Source organism: Geotrypetes seraphini, chromosome 9, assembly GCF_902459505.1.
Source record: "Geotrypetes seraphini chromosome 9, aGeoSer1.1, whole genome shotgun sequence".
NCBI classification, from domain to species: Eukaryota; Metazoa; Chordata; class Amphibia; order Gymnophiona; family Dermophiidae; genus Geotrypetes; species Geotrypetes seraphini.
In genome coordinates this window covers 178526263-178542858 of record NC_047092.1, presented here as the reverse complement: position 1 = coordinate 178542858, position 16596 = coordinate 178526263, and the positions used below count along the sequence as shown (strand labels likewise).

Genomic DNA, 16596 nt, shown 5'->3' with positions numbered 1-16596 from the left:
TTATATAGCCTGGAATTTTACAATTTTAATTATAAAACTGTATAAAGAGTAGAACACAATATGTCTAAACAATTCAGAAAATTAGCATATCACTAAAAAAAGCTACCAGATAATTCAAAATACATGTCAATAATACACTGTAGAAAGAACTCCAGCTGTTTTAAGTCAGCTGTTGCATAAGAACGGCACAAAGACTGATCAATTGTAGATATTCATCTGCACCATCTGCCAAGCATTTATCAACTTCCTGTAAGGGAAAATAAAATTCATTCATAATGATCCTGGAATGAAAAAAAATAAGTACATAATGTGCAAACACATGTAGCTGACCAAAAAGAATTGATGTACTTACCCAGGTAAGCTCTTTTCCAGTAGATAGGCCAGACATTAATCTAGAGTGGCAAGTTGGTAGTGGCTGTGTGCAATTTGTAAAAGGAATCCAGTTCGGATTTTTCTCCGTGCCACTTCTGTACTTCACTGAGCTCCTTAGCTCCACCTATAGTTAAGTACCCAAACACCAAGGGCCACCAAACCAATGTGAAGTAGAGACACCCATAACAATCAAGGTCATAAATAACTTTTTCTCAAAGGAGTAACATGAGAATATCAGCTAGCAAAAACCTCAAGGGAGCTCAGAACCTACTCCTGTCGAAAAGAGGAAAAGAGTACAGTATACTCCTCAGCCCCCAAGGGCTGACTGGCATCCAAGTTACAACTTGGAGATGCATGAAAAACTGAGAAGCACAGAAAGGACAGGGTGTGAATCTAGAATGTCTTTACCTATCTACTGGAAGAGTTTACCAGGGTAAGTACATAATCTTTCCAGTGCAATAGGTGAGACATTCTAGACAAGTGGGATGTACAAAAGCAGTCCCCAAAAAGCTAGGGCAGGCTTACTGTACCAACCTTCAAGACTGAAGGCCCAAAGGTGGAGTCCTGTCCCGCTGCCACATCCACTCTTTAAAACTGAGCAAACATGGGTAGAGAGGACCACACTGCTGTTCAGCTCTAGCTTCGGCCCACAAAAAAGCCACACATCTAGAAGAATGCCTTGATGGAAACAGGAGACTCTCCCAGAAAGAATGTAGGCTGATGAAAGGACCTCATGGATTAGTCTGGAAATTGTGGCCTTAGAAGCAGGAGCACCCCGCTTGACAGAATGAATCAGCACAAACAAATGGTCAGAAAAACCAAACTCATTCGTGATCTCCAGATAGCGAAGAAGCACGCCGTACATTATCTAGGTTCCTCAAAACATGATACTGTGTCTTTGAACTAGTAGGCTGAAAAACAGGCAAACAGATGGAAAGCAGAAACCATCTTTGGCAGAAAAGAAGATGCGCAAGTAAATCCCCATCGCTGAGATCCGGAGGAATGGTTCACTTCAAGAAAGCCTGGAATCTAGAGTGACACCTCGTTGACGGAATAGAAACCAGAAAAATCACCTTGAGTGTCAAGTCCAAGAGGGAAGCACCCTGAAGGGGCTCAAAGGGAGTCTTGGAAAGACTCAACAGCACCAGGTTGAGGTCCCCATGAAGGGAACGGCAGAGTAAATCGGTGGTCTAATGTGAAGCACCTCTTTCAGAAATCTGGCCACATCAAACAGACGCCAAAGATGAAGGATGACCCCGGACTCAAAAACAAGAGAACCCAGCACTTGGACCTGATAGGACGCCACAGTGAGGCATTGATCAAGACTAGCTTGGAGAAAGGCTAGTACCACCGAAAAGGGAGTGGAATAAGACATCACTTGGACTGGAGCACACCAAGCTGGAAAGTCTCCCACACAGTAGTGTAAGCAGATATAGCAGTCGACTGTTTAGACATGAGAAAAGTGCCAAGAACCACATCAAAAGAGCCCTTGTGGCCTAAAGCCGAAATCTCAAGTCATGCCATAAGAGTAAAGCAACCTGGGTCCTCAAGGCAGACAGGAACCTGCGAAGTAGGTCAGGATGGACGCTCAATTGAAGACCTAGACACTGGCGAAGTCACAAAGAGCTGCGTACCACAGCCAGCAAGGCCATACTGGAGCCACCAGAATGATAAGGCCTGGATGGTCTGCGATCCGCCGGAAGACTCAGTCTATCATAGGTCAGGAAGGAAAGGCATACAGGAGGATACCCTGAGACCACGGCTGCATCAGAGCATTGAGAATTAAGACATACTGGAAAGGGTGCATTTGCGCTCTCGCCCAAGGAACCACATTCAATGGCACAGCCATGGATCCCAGGACCTGAAGATAGTCCCATCCCAAAGGAGCTGGAGAAGTGAAGAAATACAGAAGTTGTCTGCATGCCCCTAGACAGACATGGGCCCACAGCCATGTTGAAAATATCACCCAGGTATTCTAAGACTGTGTGGATGAGAGAGTGCCCGTTTTGTAATTCACAATCCAAACAATGCTCTTCAGCAGCTGATCATCTGATCCACCATCAACAACCTTTGGCCAACAAGGGAGCTCTGATTAGCCAGTCGTTTAAGACAGGATGTACTTGCATACTGACATGTATATCCTGGACATCTGGATGATTCTACTGGACTCTACAGACCTAGATTTTCACTTGTGTATGCTGGAAACTACAGACATATTTTCCCATAGCCAGGCCTGTGTACCTTGCTACAGCTGCAGTCTTTGCAATGCCAGCAATGATGTTCTTGTTTTCATTCCCTGCTGGGAGTCTATCTCTTCAAGGTCCTGCTGGACTCTTATCACTGCTGTATGACTTCATATGCCAGACACCCTAAAAAGCCATAAACCATTTATAATGAGCAAGGAGCTCTGCTCATGTGGGTGTAACAAGATGAAAGATCTTGGTACCAAACCATGGTCTCTCTGTCTCTGAACCAAGCTATGGGAACCAGACAGCTGGATTGTGGAAAGGCCATCTCGTTGCCAACTTTTCATCTTACAAGGACACCAACTCGAATATGCATAGAATTGTAAAACCTCTAATTAGTAGATGCAAGTCTCCGTGCTGAAAGATGAGAGTTCAGCAACAGTTCTCTGTTTCTGAAAGGCCCCCCTTTTACTGGGGGGAGGGGTGTGGAGGTGAGAGAGAGGCATGGACGATAGGGAAGAGTTAGCTGTACATTATTTTTATGTACCAATAGGGAAGTACATAACTAGAATTCGGGGGATGGCCTTTTTTGGAACAAAGGAAGAATTTCTCTGTATAAAAAACACGTGCATTCTAAGAAAAGCCAGAGAAAGATTCACTTACTTATGCTACGGGGAGCTGCTAGCCCCCTGCTAAGCATATGGGTGCAAATTCTTCTCTCCATTGCATATTCTGAACTGACAATATATATATTTTTCTGACATGCCTGTGCTGCTGTACAATTGTAAGTTCTTATACTACCAATAAACTAATATTGTCTGTTTTGGAAGATACAATGCCGTCTTGTAGTTATTCCAATGAGGTCAGCAAAGCAGCCTTTTTATCTCATTGGTGACTGCCCGACGTGATTCGTGCACGCTAGCATGGGTTTCACGCGCTTGCGTCCATCTGGCTTAAGTAAGCCACCATGACAACCTCAGTGAAGGAATGAGGAGCTGTCGCTAGTCCAAAGGGCAGAGCTAAAAACTGGTAATGCTTGTGCAAAACGTAAAAAACCACAAGCATCTGTGGTGGTCTGAAAAGAGCAGCATGTGCAAGTATGTCCTCATGAATCCAGAGAGGCAAGGAACTCTTCTGGGGCCACTGCTGCTATGACAAATTGCACTGTTTCCATGTGAAAACACAATCTTGAGAGCCTATGGACACCTAAAAGCCTGCGCTCTACCCTTGCTTAACAGTAGGTGAGACAACTTCAGGGACCGCCCTGAGATTCAAAGAAAACTAAGCAGGCTGGTTAACAGGTACTTACTGGAATTGGCCTGTCAGCTACAGACTGAAGTCTGTGTGATCTCAATGCAGGCAAAGCTGAAGAAATGCTCTAAGCACAAGTATCCCCCCTCCCCCACCCAAAAATGGAACTAAATAACAAATAAAATGTGAAGAGTAGAATGAACAAACAAAGCAAAAAACTGCAGACCTTGTACACGATGCAGGCAGGCTTTATTATGACAAGTAAATTTAGGTTAAAAACCTTTTACCAGGTGAGGGACCCAACACGGTCCGTGTTTCGGACTAACCTTCGTCAGGGGTCCAATTTTGGTAAAGCAGAAAATTATCAAAAGAAAAAAGCCTTGGGTGATTAGCCGATAGGTGACATGCTGAAAAAACCGCCCGAGCATGTCACCTATCGGCTAATCACCCAAGGCTTTTTTCTTTTGATAATTTTCTGCTTTACCAAAATTGGACCCCTGACGAAGGTTAGTCCGAAACACGGACCGTGTTGGGTCCCTCACCTGGTAAAAGGTTTTTAACCTAAATTTACTTGTCATAATAAAGCCTGCCTGCATCGTGTACAAGGTCTGCAGTTTTTTGCTTTGTTTGTTCATTCTACTCTTCACATTTTATTTGTTATTTAGTTCCATTTTTGGGTGGGGGAGGGGGATACTTGTGCTTAGAGCATTTCTTCAGCTTTGCCTGCATTGAGATCACACAGACTTCAGTCTGTAGCTGACAGGCCAATTCCAGTAAGTACCTGTTAACCAGCCTGCTTAGTTTTCTTTGAATCTCAGGGCGGTCCCTGAAGTTGTCTCACCTACTGTTAAGCATCGTGTACAAGGTCTGCAGTTTTTTGCTTTGTTTGTTCTGGATTGTTTTTCACTGCAGACAGTTGAACCTTGTTTTCCTCCTTGGATTTGGTTTTTTGCTTTGCAAGAGTAGAATGAACACATTCCTGCAGGCACACATGCAGAAGGAAAAAACTAGATGGAGCTAAGGAGCTCAGTGAAGTACAGAAGAGGCACAGAGAAAAATCCGAACTGGATTCTTTCTGCATATGGCACACGGCCATGGAGACACTACCCGCTTGTCTAGAATGTCTCACATATTGCACTGGAAAAGCTAACTGAACCCATGGTGCATCAGAGGAGAGGCAACGAATGAAATCTAATACATAGTCAAGTACTCCCAGATAAAGAAGGTAGCACTAGAGCTGGTACTTCAGTTTTTAATGCTTAAGTTCCAGTGATCAAAGTGGGCCAGAAGTACTGTATTAACAAGTTGTCTCCATTTGGGGGTAAAGATGTCAATATGTGCCAATAACATGTATAAATGATTAACACCGTGGCATATGCATATGAATGCCAATTTGAAAATATGCACATATTCTATAGGTAGCTGTAAACACAGGCAGAGACTGGACGGGACTATCACTGGCATGTAGGCACATAAGCCAGACATATCGAGCTACTTTCCCTTATACAATGGGTGCCTAGATATAGGCAGGTATAGAATTAACCCTCTCCTCCCTCCAATGCCAAAACCTTTGGCACATGGCTCATATGATATACGAACAAGAGAAAGGGAACGGCCTACAAAGATCTCATCTAATGGGTTGCACTATGCCTAAGTAGGTTCAAGGCGACTTATAATGCGATTTAAATGGATACAATTTAGTACAGTATAAGGATGCTACAGAAGAGACAATACAGATTGAGAGATGGTACAAAACAGGAAGAGAGAAACAAGTATTGTTTAAGAAGTATAAGGAGGAAGGTAACTCAGTCCAAGGTTGTGGGGATGCTAGTGTGTATAGCATTACTGAGGTAGCAAGGCATTTTTAAGGCTCACGGGTCAATTTCTGTGTGGCATATGGGAAAAAGGAAAGGGATTGGGGACTTGTATACTGCCTTTTTGTAGTTAACACAACCACACATACAGGTACTTCAAACATTTTCCCTATCTGTCCTGATGGGCTCACAATCTACTTGGAGCAGTGGAGGATTAAGCGACTTACCCAGGGTCACAAAGAGCAGCGTGGCTGTAGCTCTAACCACTATGCCACACTCTCCACATTTGGTGTTGAAGAGTTAGGTCTTTCATTTATTCAGAACGTGATGTAGTTCGGTTCAGATCTGATAGCTGTTGGGAGGTTGGTCCGTGTCTTTGTACCGATGTACGTAAAGTGTGTTGAAAATACAATTTGTATTTGAGGCCTTTTTTTGTAGGATAGCTCATTATTAGTTTACTGAGATTTCTGGTCAAGGTGGACCATGATGAACTGAATAGATATGTGTTTTCATTTGTGCATTCCCGATTTCACTTATTCACAGTTGCATGCATTGTGACCGCTCTTCGTGGTCCTCTTATCTTAAAAAAAAAAAAGCTTTGTTTCTTTTCACTTTGCGGTTTGGGTTTTGCTTCCGCTTCCAGAAACGGCCAAGCGTCAAGAGTGAATTACAAGCATCTGCAGGTACAGCTCCAGAAAGAAAGAATGTCATGTATCTGAGTGACAAAATGTGTTTTAGACCTTCGTTCTAGCAAGTTGGCTGTGAGTTCAATGTAAAAATCCATAATCCGATCCTTCTGGCAAAAAGAGGAAGATACTCTGAAAAGCTGCACCGGAAAGTTCCAAATCGTCATCTGTTCGTGATCAGTCAATGGAAAAGATGAAGAAGAAGCTAAATTTGTTGATAATGCAAACTGTGAATGATGAAAAAAAAAAGCACAGTGGACAGCGTTGTTGTCAGGGTGAAAGCCAGAGAGAGACATTTACAAACACGTCACACAGGAGCAGGAAAATGAGAAACCCTTTTCTGCAAATTCAGGTTGGCTAATGGATTTTAAAAAGCAATATATGCTAAAAAAAATGTAAGTCTTTCCAGGGAGGCAGCTTCATCTGACAACAAAGCTGCTGAGAAATTTAAAACGTATGTGCTAAGTGTAATTGAAGAAAATGGGTATGTGCCAGAGCAGGTCTTCAATGTGGATGAGACTGGCTTGTTTTACAAGCAGACTGGGAAACTGACATATATAATGAAAAAGGCAGCAAACCACCCCCCAGCATTTAAAGATCACACCACCATGTGCCAATGCCAAGGGTGATTTCAAATGCAAGCCTCTTATGGTCTACAAAGCCCAAAATCCTCATGCACTTAAAGAAAAGAATCTGAACTGCATGCCAGTCCACTGGAGATGGCACAACACTTGGACAACGTCCATGTTTTATTCTGGGATTGAAACATAGAAACATGATGGCAGATAAAGGCCAAATGGCCCATCTACAGTAACCATTATCTCCTCTCTCTGAGAGATCCCATGTGCCTATCCCAGGCCCATTTGAATTTAGACACAGTCTCTGTCTCCACCACCTCTTCCGGGAGACTGTTCCAAGCCATTTACCACCCTTTCTGTAAAAAAGTATTTCCTTAGATTACTCCGCAGCCTATTTCTTAACTTCATCCTATGCCCTCTCATTCCAGAGCTTCCTTTCAAATTAGAGACTCAACTAATGCGCATTTTCATTACGGAATTATTTAAAAGTTATCTCCACCATAAGAACCTTGCATTTAAGGTATTGCTGATTTTGAATAATGTACCAATACACTGTCAGCAAGACCTGGAAAATGCACACCATGATGTTGAAGTTCTCTTCATGCCTCCTAACACAACACCCTCGTCCAGCCCCTTAATCAGGGAATAATAAAGATTTTCAAGACTCACTACATGAAAAGCTGTACAACAAGGCCTGTGAAGCTTTAGATACTGTCCGGGAGACCATGTTTGATTACCGAAAGAGTGCCAATATGCAATGTAATAGACTATGTTGACATAACCTGGGATGGCATCACACAGGCTACTTTGAACAATTGTTGGAAAAAAAAAGTTTGGTCAGGCACAAATTGAGGGCTCTGCAGAAAACAAACAGAAATGTGGAAAACATCATGAACTGTGCTTCAAAAATTAGCAGAGAAGGCTTTGAGGGCATGACATGTGAAGACATGGACTAAATTTTTAAAGAGTGCCATAGATCCCAGCAAAGATGACCTGGATGAGATGGTGCAACAAGATACTTGTCTCTTCTTTGATATTTCTGGGTCATACTGTAAAGTCCATCTGGTATTGTTTTAGGTTCCAAATGCTGAATTTGCCATCTAAGCTCACTCCAGCTTATCCAACCATCCTGGTTTGTAGGATATCTACCATCAAGTCTGGCCAGTAACATCTTATGTTTCAAGTTGCCCATCCTACACCAAATCATCACATATGGGACACAGATCGTGCAAGTCTGTCCAGTACCAGCCTTAGTTCTTTCATTTACATCTTTCGTTTTCTGAGAATATGGGTTGTTGGAGAAATGGTAGAGTGCCTGCAAATTTTCTCCTTTTTGTGTTTTCACGGTGAGGATTGTGTGCAATTCTGATCACCACATCTCAACAAAAACAATCAAAAGAAGTCACATCATAAAGGCATTATAATAATTGTTTTATTTTCTATTGCTTTCCTAATAATTCCTAAAATTTGCTTTTTTGGTTGCCACCCCAACCTATCTTACATGGGAAGACTTGGCAAATGAAACAGTATATTTTCCAAATATTTCAGCCCAGCACAGGTCTGGAATTCGGTGATGACATTAAACAATCATGGCAGGCAGTGAGTTCAGATTGAAGGCAATCATAATCAAGCACAAAGCCACCGTGCCAAGAATGTGCAGGGTGTGATGGAGTGGATTGCACAGAAGCAGCCATGTTGAAACTTCCCTTGGACAAAGTAGCACAGGAAGTCTACTGAATCCTCAACCAGCAACTGAGTTAATGCAAAGAATAGCCTTCATATAATGCTTCGCTGAATCCAGACCTCTGTGCAGGTGGGAGGGATCTGCCTGAGGCTATACTCCACATGGAGGAATAAGAATTGGATATGCTTGCCTCATCTCTTGGGTGGCCTGGTATACTATCAAACAAAAAACTCTCAAAGGTTGTTCCAGTGGTTAAAGCTACAGACTCAGCACCCTGAGGTTGTGGGTTCAAACCCACACTGCTCCTTCTGACTCTGAGCAAGTCACTTAATCCCCCCCATTTGCTCCTGATACATTAGATAGATTGTGAGCCCACCGGGACAGACAGAGACAGGGAAAAAAAATGCTTGAGTGCCTGAATAAAAATTCATATAAACTGTTCTGATCTCCCTGAACTGATTGAATAAATAAATATTTTCAAGTTCCAGCCACGAGCATGCAGATTGTGAAATTATTGAAGTAATGATGGGATCCCTACAGCCCAGGAAGAACAGGTGTGCCAAATAGAAGGTTCTCTAACAAGAAGGTGAAAAGATGACATTCTGAGAACAAAATCACTGAAGAACTTCTTTGGTAAAAGCGGACAGTGTAGCTGGTTTTAAGAAAGGTTTGGACAAATTCCTGAAGGAAAAGGCCAGAGTCTGTTATTAAGACATGGGGGAAACCTTTGCTTGCCCTGGATTGGTAGCATGGAATGTTGCTACTCTTTGGGTTTTGGCCAGGTACTAGTGACCTGGATTGGCCTCTGTGAGAATGGACTACTAATAACACTAGTATTATGTTCTTTTAGTAAACTGGAAATGTTAATTAAAAGAAAGCACTTTTTTCTCCCCCCAGAAGAGCTTTGTCGCATCTGTTCAGCAGAGGCACCAAGTCAGTTGCTGTGTCTGGGAAGGCCTTTTCACTAGGTTCCAAGCAGTTCCATCTCAGCACCAGCAGATGTCACCCAGTTACCTGCCCTACTCGGTCCTACTTGACAGAAAATGAATGCCTCTCTCCAGACAAAATAGCTTGCAGACAATGACAGCTTGTTTCTAATTAAGCTATGTAGACTTACAGCAAGTTTTTCAGCAAAAACAGATTTTTGTTTGTCTGAGAGGTCTTCTCTCTCCACAATGATGTCGTGAAGCTGGTTAACAAGTTGTGTTGCTGTATGACCTTCATTTATCAGGTTCTATAGCCAAGCACAAGAAAGAAATATAAAAGGTTATGAAAGACAGTAAAACCATAGTTAATTACTAAAAAAAAAAAAAAAAGGCTTCATAGCATACATTATATTAAAATCTACCAGCTATAACCACTACCAGCCCACAAACATTTTCACATGTTTAATATATGCTCGTGGGTAGTTAAATACTGTATATCCTATAAGCAGTATCTTTGATTTTATCAATTATGATTTTATCAATTTTATCAATTATGTGTTCAAGAAATGTATAGCATGGATACAATACAATAATATATTTGTATTCTGTTGCAAACTATAACGCTCTGCACGGATAACAAAAAGAAAAAAAAAAAGCTGGCCAAGTACAGCAAATTATAATCTCACATTTCCATTAACAATTTACTTCAAAAATCTGCTAATTTTAAATGTTAAACAAGCCGCAACATGGATTTAGTCTCAAAGAACTTACACAAATATAAAATAATATTATTTTTGTGGTCTTTTGGATACATAAAACAAAAGGAAAAAAAAATACCTTTTTTATTGGACTAATTTAGGCCCCCTTTTATGAAGCCATGTTAGGCACAGACAGCATTCTGCCTTAGAGGATTCAGAGTCTGGAGTGAATATCAAAGGCGGTTCTTTTTTGTTTTAATTTGATTGGTTGAGCAGATTCGGAAGTTCTGGCAGTCCAACCACTCAAATTAAAACAAAATGTCCTTTTGTATTCAGTCCTGGCTCCAAATCCCCAAAGCTCATGTGCTATAGAGTATGGTAGGACACTATGGAGGAAGAGCCCAAATACTATGCTGGCCACTGATCGGTCAGTCATCGGCCTGAAGGGATTCAATGTTGGGGAGAGAATCCCCCGATGTCATCAGAAATTAGGACTTAAAAAAAAAAAAATCCCCAGAGTGCGTGACGCCAGCAAATGCTCAGAACTACGTCAACCAGCCGGCATGGAGGAGGAGCAGCCAGGAGGTAAGGAGGAGCTGGAGCATTGTGGAGCTGGAAGTCTAGGACAAGGCCTTCACTGAATCTCCTGAAGGCCCTGACCACACACCACTGAGTACAGGTATCCCTTGACTAAGGACATAAAGACACCACTGTATGCATGTGCCTTGGTATACCTTCCTACCAAATGTGCTGACATAATAGACAGTGTAGACACCAACCTCAAAACACGAGTCCTAAGCTTTAATAAAACCACTTTCTAACAAGAGCCTGGGCCTCAAGGATCTGACTACCACCACACAGGGGCATACCTCCTTGCAAATCACATTGAGGGATACAGGTAAACAAGGTCTCATTATGAAGCATCTAGTTGGGCCTCCGCGTGTGTGGGTCACCGGACTGGATGGACCAAGGGTCTGATTCGGTGAAAGCATTTCTTATGTTCTAAGAACCCATTTTATCCGCTCAACTTATTTTTCAACAAAGGTTCTCCTCAAACTGCCTGATCCAAAGCTGAAGGGGAATCAGTAGGAGAAGCCATGTCCTCTGGAGTTACAGATATATGTAACCTGATCTTGGGTCTCTGAAATTTGAGCACATCTCTTCCAAATGGGGATGTTTCAGAAGTAAGGTGGTACGAATAGACCATTTCTGAGAATCTAATCCGCTCAACACTGGAAATCCTTAGCAATGATAAAAGGGATAAATCTTTTCTAGAGCTTCTATTGTTGTTCCCTCCCTTTCCCTCTCTAAAAGGCGTTTCACTTGTAGGAAAACTAGGTTCTTCTCTCCCTTTCAGAATCACTCAGCTCTGGAACAACCTTACCTCCCCTCTTAGGAATCTGAGCTCCCTCCAACACTTCCGTAAACATCTGAAAACCTGGTTATTCTCAAAAATGTAACTCCTCGAGACGGAAGTGACGTCATCTTGCTAATGGCTGAGTGAAACAGGAGCTCCGTCGGGCTTCTGTGCTTTAAAGCGCTTGGCGCTTCCAAAGTGCGCTTTTCTGCCACGATTTTCGCCTGCTCAGGCTCCCCTTTACATGGCCACTCGAAAGCGCCTTGAAAAATTTAAATTCTTCGGCGATCAGCCGGAGAAATCGGCCCCGGAGACAGCGGGCAGCATGGTGGAGAGAGAGAGAAAAAAAATGGCGACCGGACCAGCGACTCAATCGGAGTCGGAGAATGAGGGTATCCCCGATCAGAGGGGGGAGGTCGGTGATGCGCCCCAGAAGTCCATGACGGACTGGTTTAAGGAGATCAAAGCAGATATTAATGGGGTGCGGAGTGATGTGCGAGCGGCGATAGCGAAGCTGCGATCAGAGGTCGGCGAGCTGGGAGCCCGAGTTTCAGCGACGGAAGACCACGTGGCTACCCTAAATACGGCGGTGACATCTAATTCTGAAGATTCGGCTCGCCTGTCCTCTGAACTACGGGACCTCCAAATTCAAGTTGAAGATCTGGAAAATCGGTCTAGGCGCTGCAACCTGCGCTTTAAGGGCATCCCTGAAACGGAGGAGTACAGGGATTGCAAGGCGGTGGTACGGGACTTCTGTGAGCATTTGTTGAGAGCTGATGGAGCTGACCTGCCTGATAATATAATTCTGGTGCATGCCCACCGCAGTCTGGGAGCCGCCCGAGCTCAGAACGCACGTGATATCATTGCTTGCTTTGGAGAGTTCACATTGAAGGAACGGATCTTGCTGGCTGGCCGGCGACAGGCTACACTCCGGTGGAAAGATTTGGCGGTGGGAGTATTCCAGGATCTAGCGTGGTCTACATTGCAGAAGCGCAGGGCATTCAAAGATGTCACTTCTGCGCACTGGGGGCCATAAATACCGCTGGCTTTTCCCTTTTGGGCTGTGGCTGACTGTTAATGGGGCATCTCGGAGGGTGAGCACAGTGTCGGAAGCCTGGGCGGAGATGCGAGCCCTGGGCTGTGGGACCTCGCAAGTGGAAGATCGGCCCCCTGCTGTAGCATCTACATCAGCACAGGGTGCCTCATGGCATTGCGTTCCGGGAAGAAACCAGCGAAACCTCAATCCTGACAGAGTTTGGACACTGCCTTGCTTTTGCAGGGAGGGAGTTGATCCCTTGGCTTTCGTGGAGCCTGCATGCATATGATCGGTGGTGTTGGAGATTTTGGGGGCTTCCAGCGCTCCCAACGCTGTGTGACTTTCTCTAACACACTGTATTTTATTCCAGGAAGTGTTGTTGGGTTGTATTTGTTTATATTTGTTTGATGTTGGGAGACAGGGGGGGTATTTGGCTGGGTTGAAAGGGGTTTGGTGAGTGTGGGGAATGCTTGAGACTTAAATGCAGTTGGGGGGGGGAAGGGTGGCATTTGGAATATATGTGTGTGGTTTTACACTTTGGTTGTTTCAATGATTCTGAGAGTGGGATACATGCCTTTGGGAGGGATTGCACTTTCTGTCACCTGGCGAATCCAAATATACAGGGTTCGATGCAGCAGAGGGATGGGGGGAGGGGGGGTGGGGTCGGGGAGGGTAGATGAGAAGCTTTTTACTGTAGGTTCGTGGAATGTTAATGGACTTAATAGTCCTGGGAAGCATAGTATTGTGACTAAGGAAATGATTCGCATGCAATGGGATGTTTGTCTACTTCAGGAAACACATTTGAGGCCTCGTGATATGGCGGTTTTAAATTCACACTATTATGATCAGATTTGGACCCATCAGGGGTTGACCCCTGGGAAGAAGGTGGGGGGTTTGGCCATATTGGTACGAAAGGGCTTGGGGTTGGTGGTTGATCATGTATATCGGGATGGTGCAGGGAGATGTTTGGCTCTCGTAGCTACTTTGCAGGGTCGCACAATCACCCTTATCAATTTGTATGGCCCCAATAAGGGTCAAGCCAGTTATTTTGGGTCTATCAAAGAAGAACTGGTTGGTTTTGCAAAAGGGTCTGTGTATCTTGGTGGGGATTTTAATGTTACACCTGATGTTACTTTGGATCACTCTGGGGGTGGCACTAGGTCTCCGTCAAGGGCTGCTAGACGGGCTTTACTGTCCTTATTTTCTTCTCTGGGCTTGGTGGACAGCTGGAGGCTGTTGCATCCTACACAACGCACTTATACCCACTACTCACATAGACGGGCTGTGGGTCCATTGCAATTCGTGGGGAGGGATTCGCCAGGCGGAACTTGGAGCTATTCAAATCTCTGATCACGCGCCTGTGTGGGTAACTAGTGCGGGGTATTGGACAGGAGAGGGATGCCGTTTCTGGAGACTTTAATGAATTTCTATTGAAAGATCCAGCTGTGGTCCGGGAGGTGTATGAGACCATGGACCAATACCTTCAGATTAATGATAATGCTACGGTTACTGATGCGACATTGTGGGATGCTCTGAAAGTGGTAGTACGGGGTATCTTTATCAAATGGGGTGCTCGTCTTAAGCGCCTCCGAGCTCAGCGCTCCCTGACGCTTCGGGAACAATTGGAACGGTTGGGGAGGCTGCATCAGAGACACCAGGACCCCTTAATATATGAACAACTAGTTAAGGCACGGGCGGAGCTCTCCCTACTGCAGATGGAGGAATATGAGTTTTTGAGGACCCGTTTGCGGCAATCGGTCTATGAATATAATAATACACCTGGATCTCGCTTGGCTCGGTTGATTAAGCTGAAGCAGGCGAGAGCGGCTATTACACAGATATGGGATACAGGAGGGACGGCGCATCGGACTGACTCGGCTATTAGATCGGTTTTCCTTAATTTTTATTCTGATTTGTATAGACCCTCACAGGGGCGAGATCCAGCTGCTATTGAGAGATACCTTTCGCAGTTGCGGCTTCCTCGACTTTCGGATGCGGATAGGGAATTGCTTAATGAGCCTATTGAGTTAGGGGAAGTCTTGGGAGTCATTGCTGATTTGAAGTTAGGGAAATCGCCGGGCCTGGATGGCTATACTAATCAGTTTTATAAACTTTTTTGAGAGGTTCTTGCTCCGTTGTTGGTTCGGGTTGCAAATGGGGTGAGGGATGGCTCTCCATTGCCCTCCACTATGGGGGAGGCTGGGATTTCGGTCCTGCTTAAACCAAACAGAGATCCGATGGGATGCGGGTCATACCGGCCGATTTCGTTACTGAATACTGATGCAAAAATTCTTGCTAAGGTGTTGGCTCTTCGGTTGGGGAGGGTACTGCCGTCTTTGGTACATTTGGATCAATCTGGTTTTGTTCAAAAAAGACAGGTGTGTGATAATATTAGACGCACATTACACCTTATGTGGGCTGCACAGCGGACATCTGCTAAAGTAGCTTTTCTGGCGATCGATGCCGAGAAGGCTTTCAATCAGGTTGATTGGAACTTTTTATGGCAGGTGATGTCGAAGATGGGGTTGGGAGTTTTCTTTTTAACCTGGGTGCAGGCCTTTTATGCGGCTCCAAGGGCTACTGTGTGTATTAATGGGATTTATAGCGACTTTTTTTCCATTGCGAGAGGTACTCGACAGGGGTGCCCTTTATCTCCTCTGTTGTTTGCCCTTTCTATGGAACCTCTGGCCATTCGTATTCGGGAACATGGTGACTTAATGGGGGTGCGAGTGGGAGATATTGAACATCGTATAGCACTCTTTGCCGATGATGTGTTATTGTATGTCCGGGACCCGGAGGACTCGTTACCTATTTTAGTTGATCTCTTTTTAGAATATGGGCAGCTTTCGGGGTTCACGGTAAACATGGATAAATCTGAATTGTTGGGAGTAAACCTGGGGGTGGAGGATCAACGTCGTTTGGCTGTCCGGTTTCCTTTTCGCTGGGCTCCTGGGGTTATTCGCTATCTGGGAATTCGTTTACCAACCGATCTATCTCAATTGTATACTGCTAACTATGCCAGAATTATTCAACAAATTTGGACTGATATTCAATGCTGGAACGGGTTTTGGTTGTCTTGGTGGGGTCGCATAGCAGTTTTGAAAATGAATGTCCTACCCCGTTTGCTCTTTCTCTTTCAAACGTTGCCGGTTGCAGTCCCACATTTGGTGTTGAAGCAACTCCATGCTTTGTTTTTTCGCTTTATTTGGCAGGGGAAATCTCCTCATATTTCCAGAGCTGCTTTGTGGGCATCCAGGGATAGAGGGGGGCGCGCGGTACCTAATTTATTGTGGTACTACCGAGCTGCACAGCTGCGGCTCTTATTGGATTGGGAGATCGCTGATTTTAAGTTGGCAGTGCGTATTGAACAACATTTTGTGGGACGCCCATGTTTGAAGCGCTGGCTTTGGTCCTCCTCTATTGATCTTGGGCGATTGGCGGTCCCAGGGAATCCGTTTTTGGAACATCTTCTGAGAGTGTGGGGTGTTGCAAAACGGCGTTGGGGGGCTGGGGCAGGCCCCTCGATTCTTGGTGTGGTGCGAGATGAGCCTATGTTCCCGGCGGGTGGGGAGAGCTCTGTGTTTATGCGGTGGGAACGGTTGGGGTTATCTACCTTTCGAGATGTGCTTCAGAAGGGGGTCCTGGTGTCTTTTGAAACCTTCCAGATTAGTGCTGACTTACCCAGGGGAGATTTTCTGGCTTATTCTCAGATACGTCATTTCCTTCACTCTCAGAAGTGGGATAGGGGGCCCATTCAATCTCTCGACCCCTTTGCTCACTTGTGGGTCACTCTTCGGAACTTACCTAAACCCATTTCTGTTCTTTACCAATATATTCGGGGCTCCTTTTCCTTTCCGGCTCTCTATCAGCGGGCTTGGGAGGTGGACTTGCACTGTACTTTTTCTGTTGAAGAGTGATCTAGAATTCATAAAGAAGTGGGAAAAGCCTCTTCTTGTGCACTTATTAAGGAAAATGCCTATAAAGTAGCCCTGCGCTGGTATTACACAC

The 16596-nt window shown here is 44.5% G+C and overlaps 1 protein-coding gene across 2 annotated transcripts in view; it reads right to left on the bottom strand.

The window, feature by feature from the left end:
* RFC4 (replication factor C subunit 4) overlaps nucleotides 1-16596 on the bottom strand; it is a 49222-nt gene continuing 32626 nt past the window's right edge. For both annotated transcript variants that reach the window (XM_033957707.1, XM_033957706.1), the window contains exons 10-11: nucleotides 9689-9805; nucleotides 1-247 (exon numbers count right to left, since the gene is read on the bottom strand). In XM_033957707.1, coding sequence (XP_033813598.1) covers nucleotides 161-247; nucleotides 9689-9805 — 204 coding nt within the window. In that variant the 3' untranslated portion in view covers nucleotides 1-160. The remainder of the gene's footprint in view (nucleotides 248-9688; nucleotides 9806-16596) is intronic.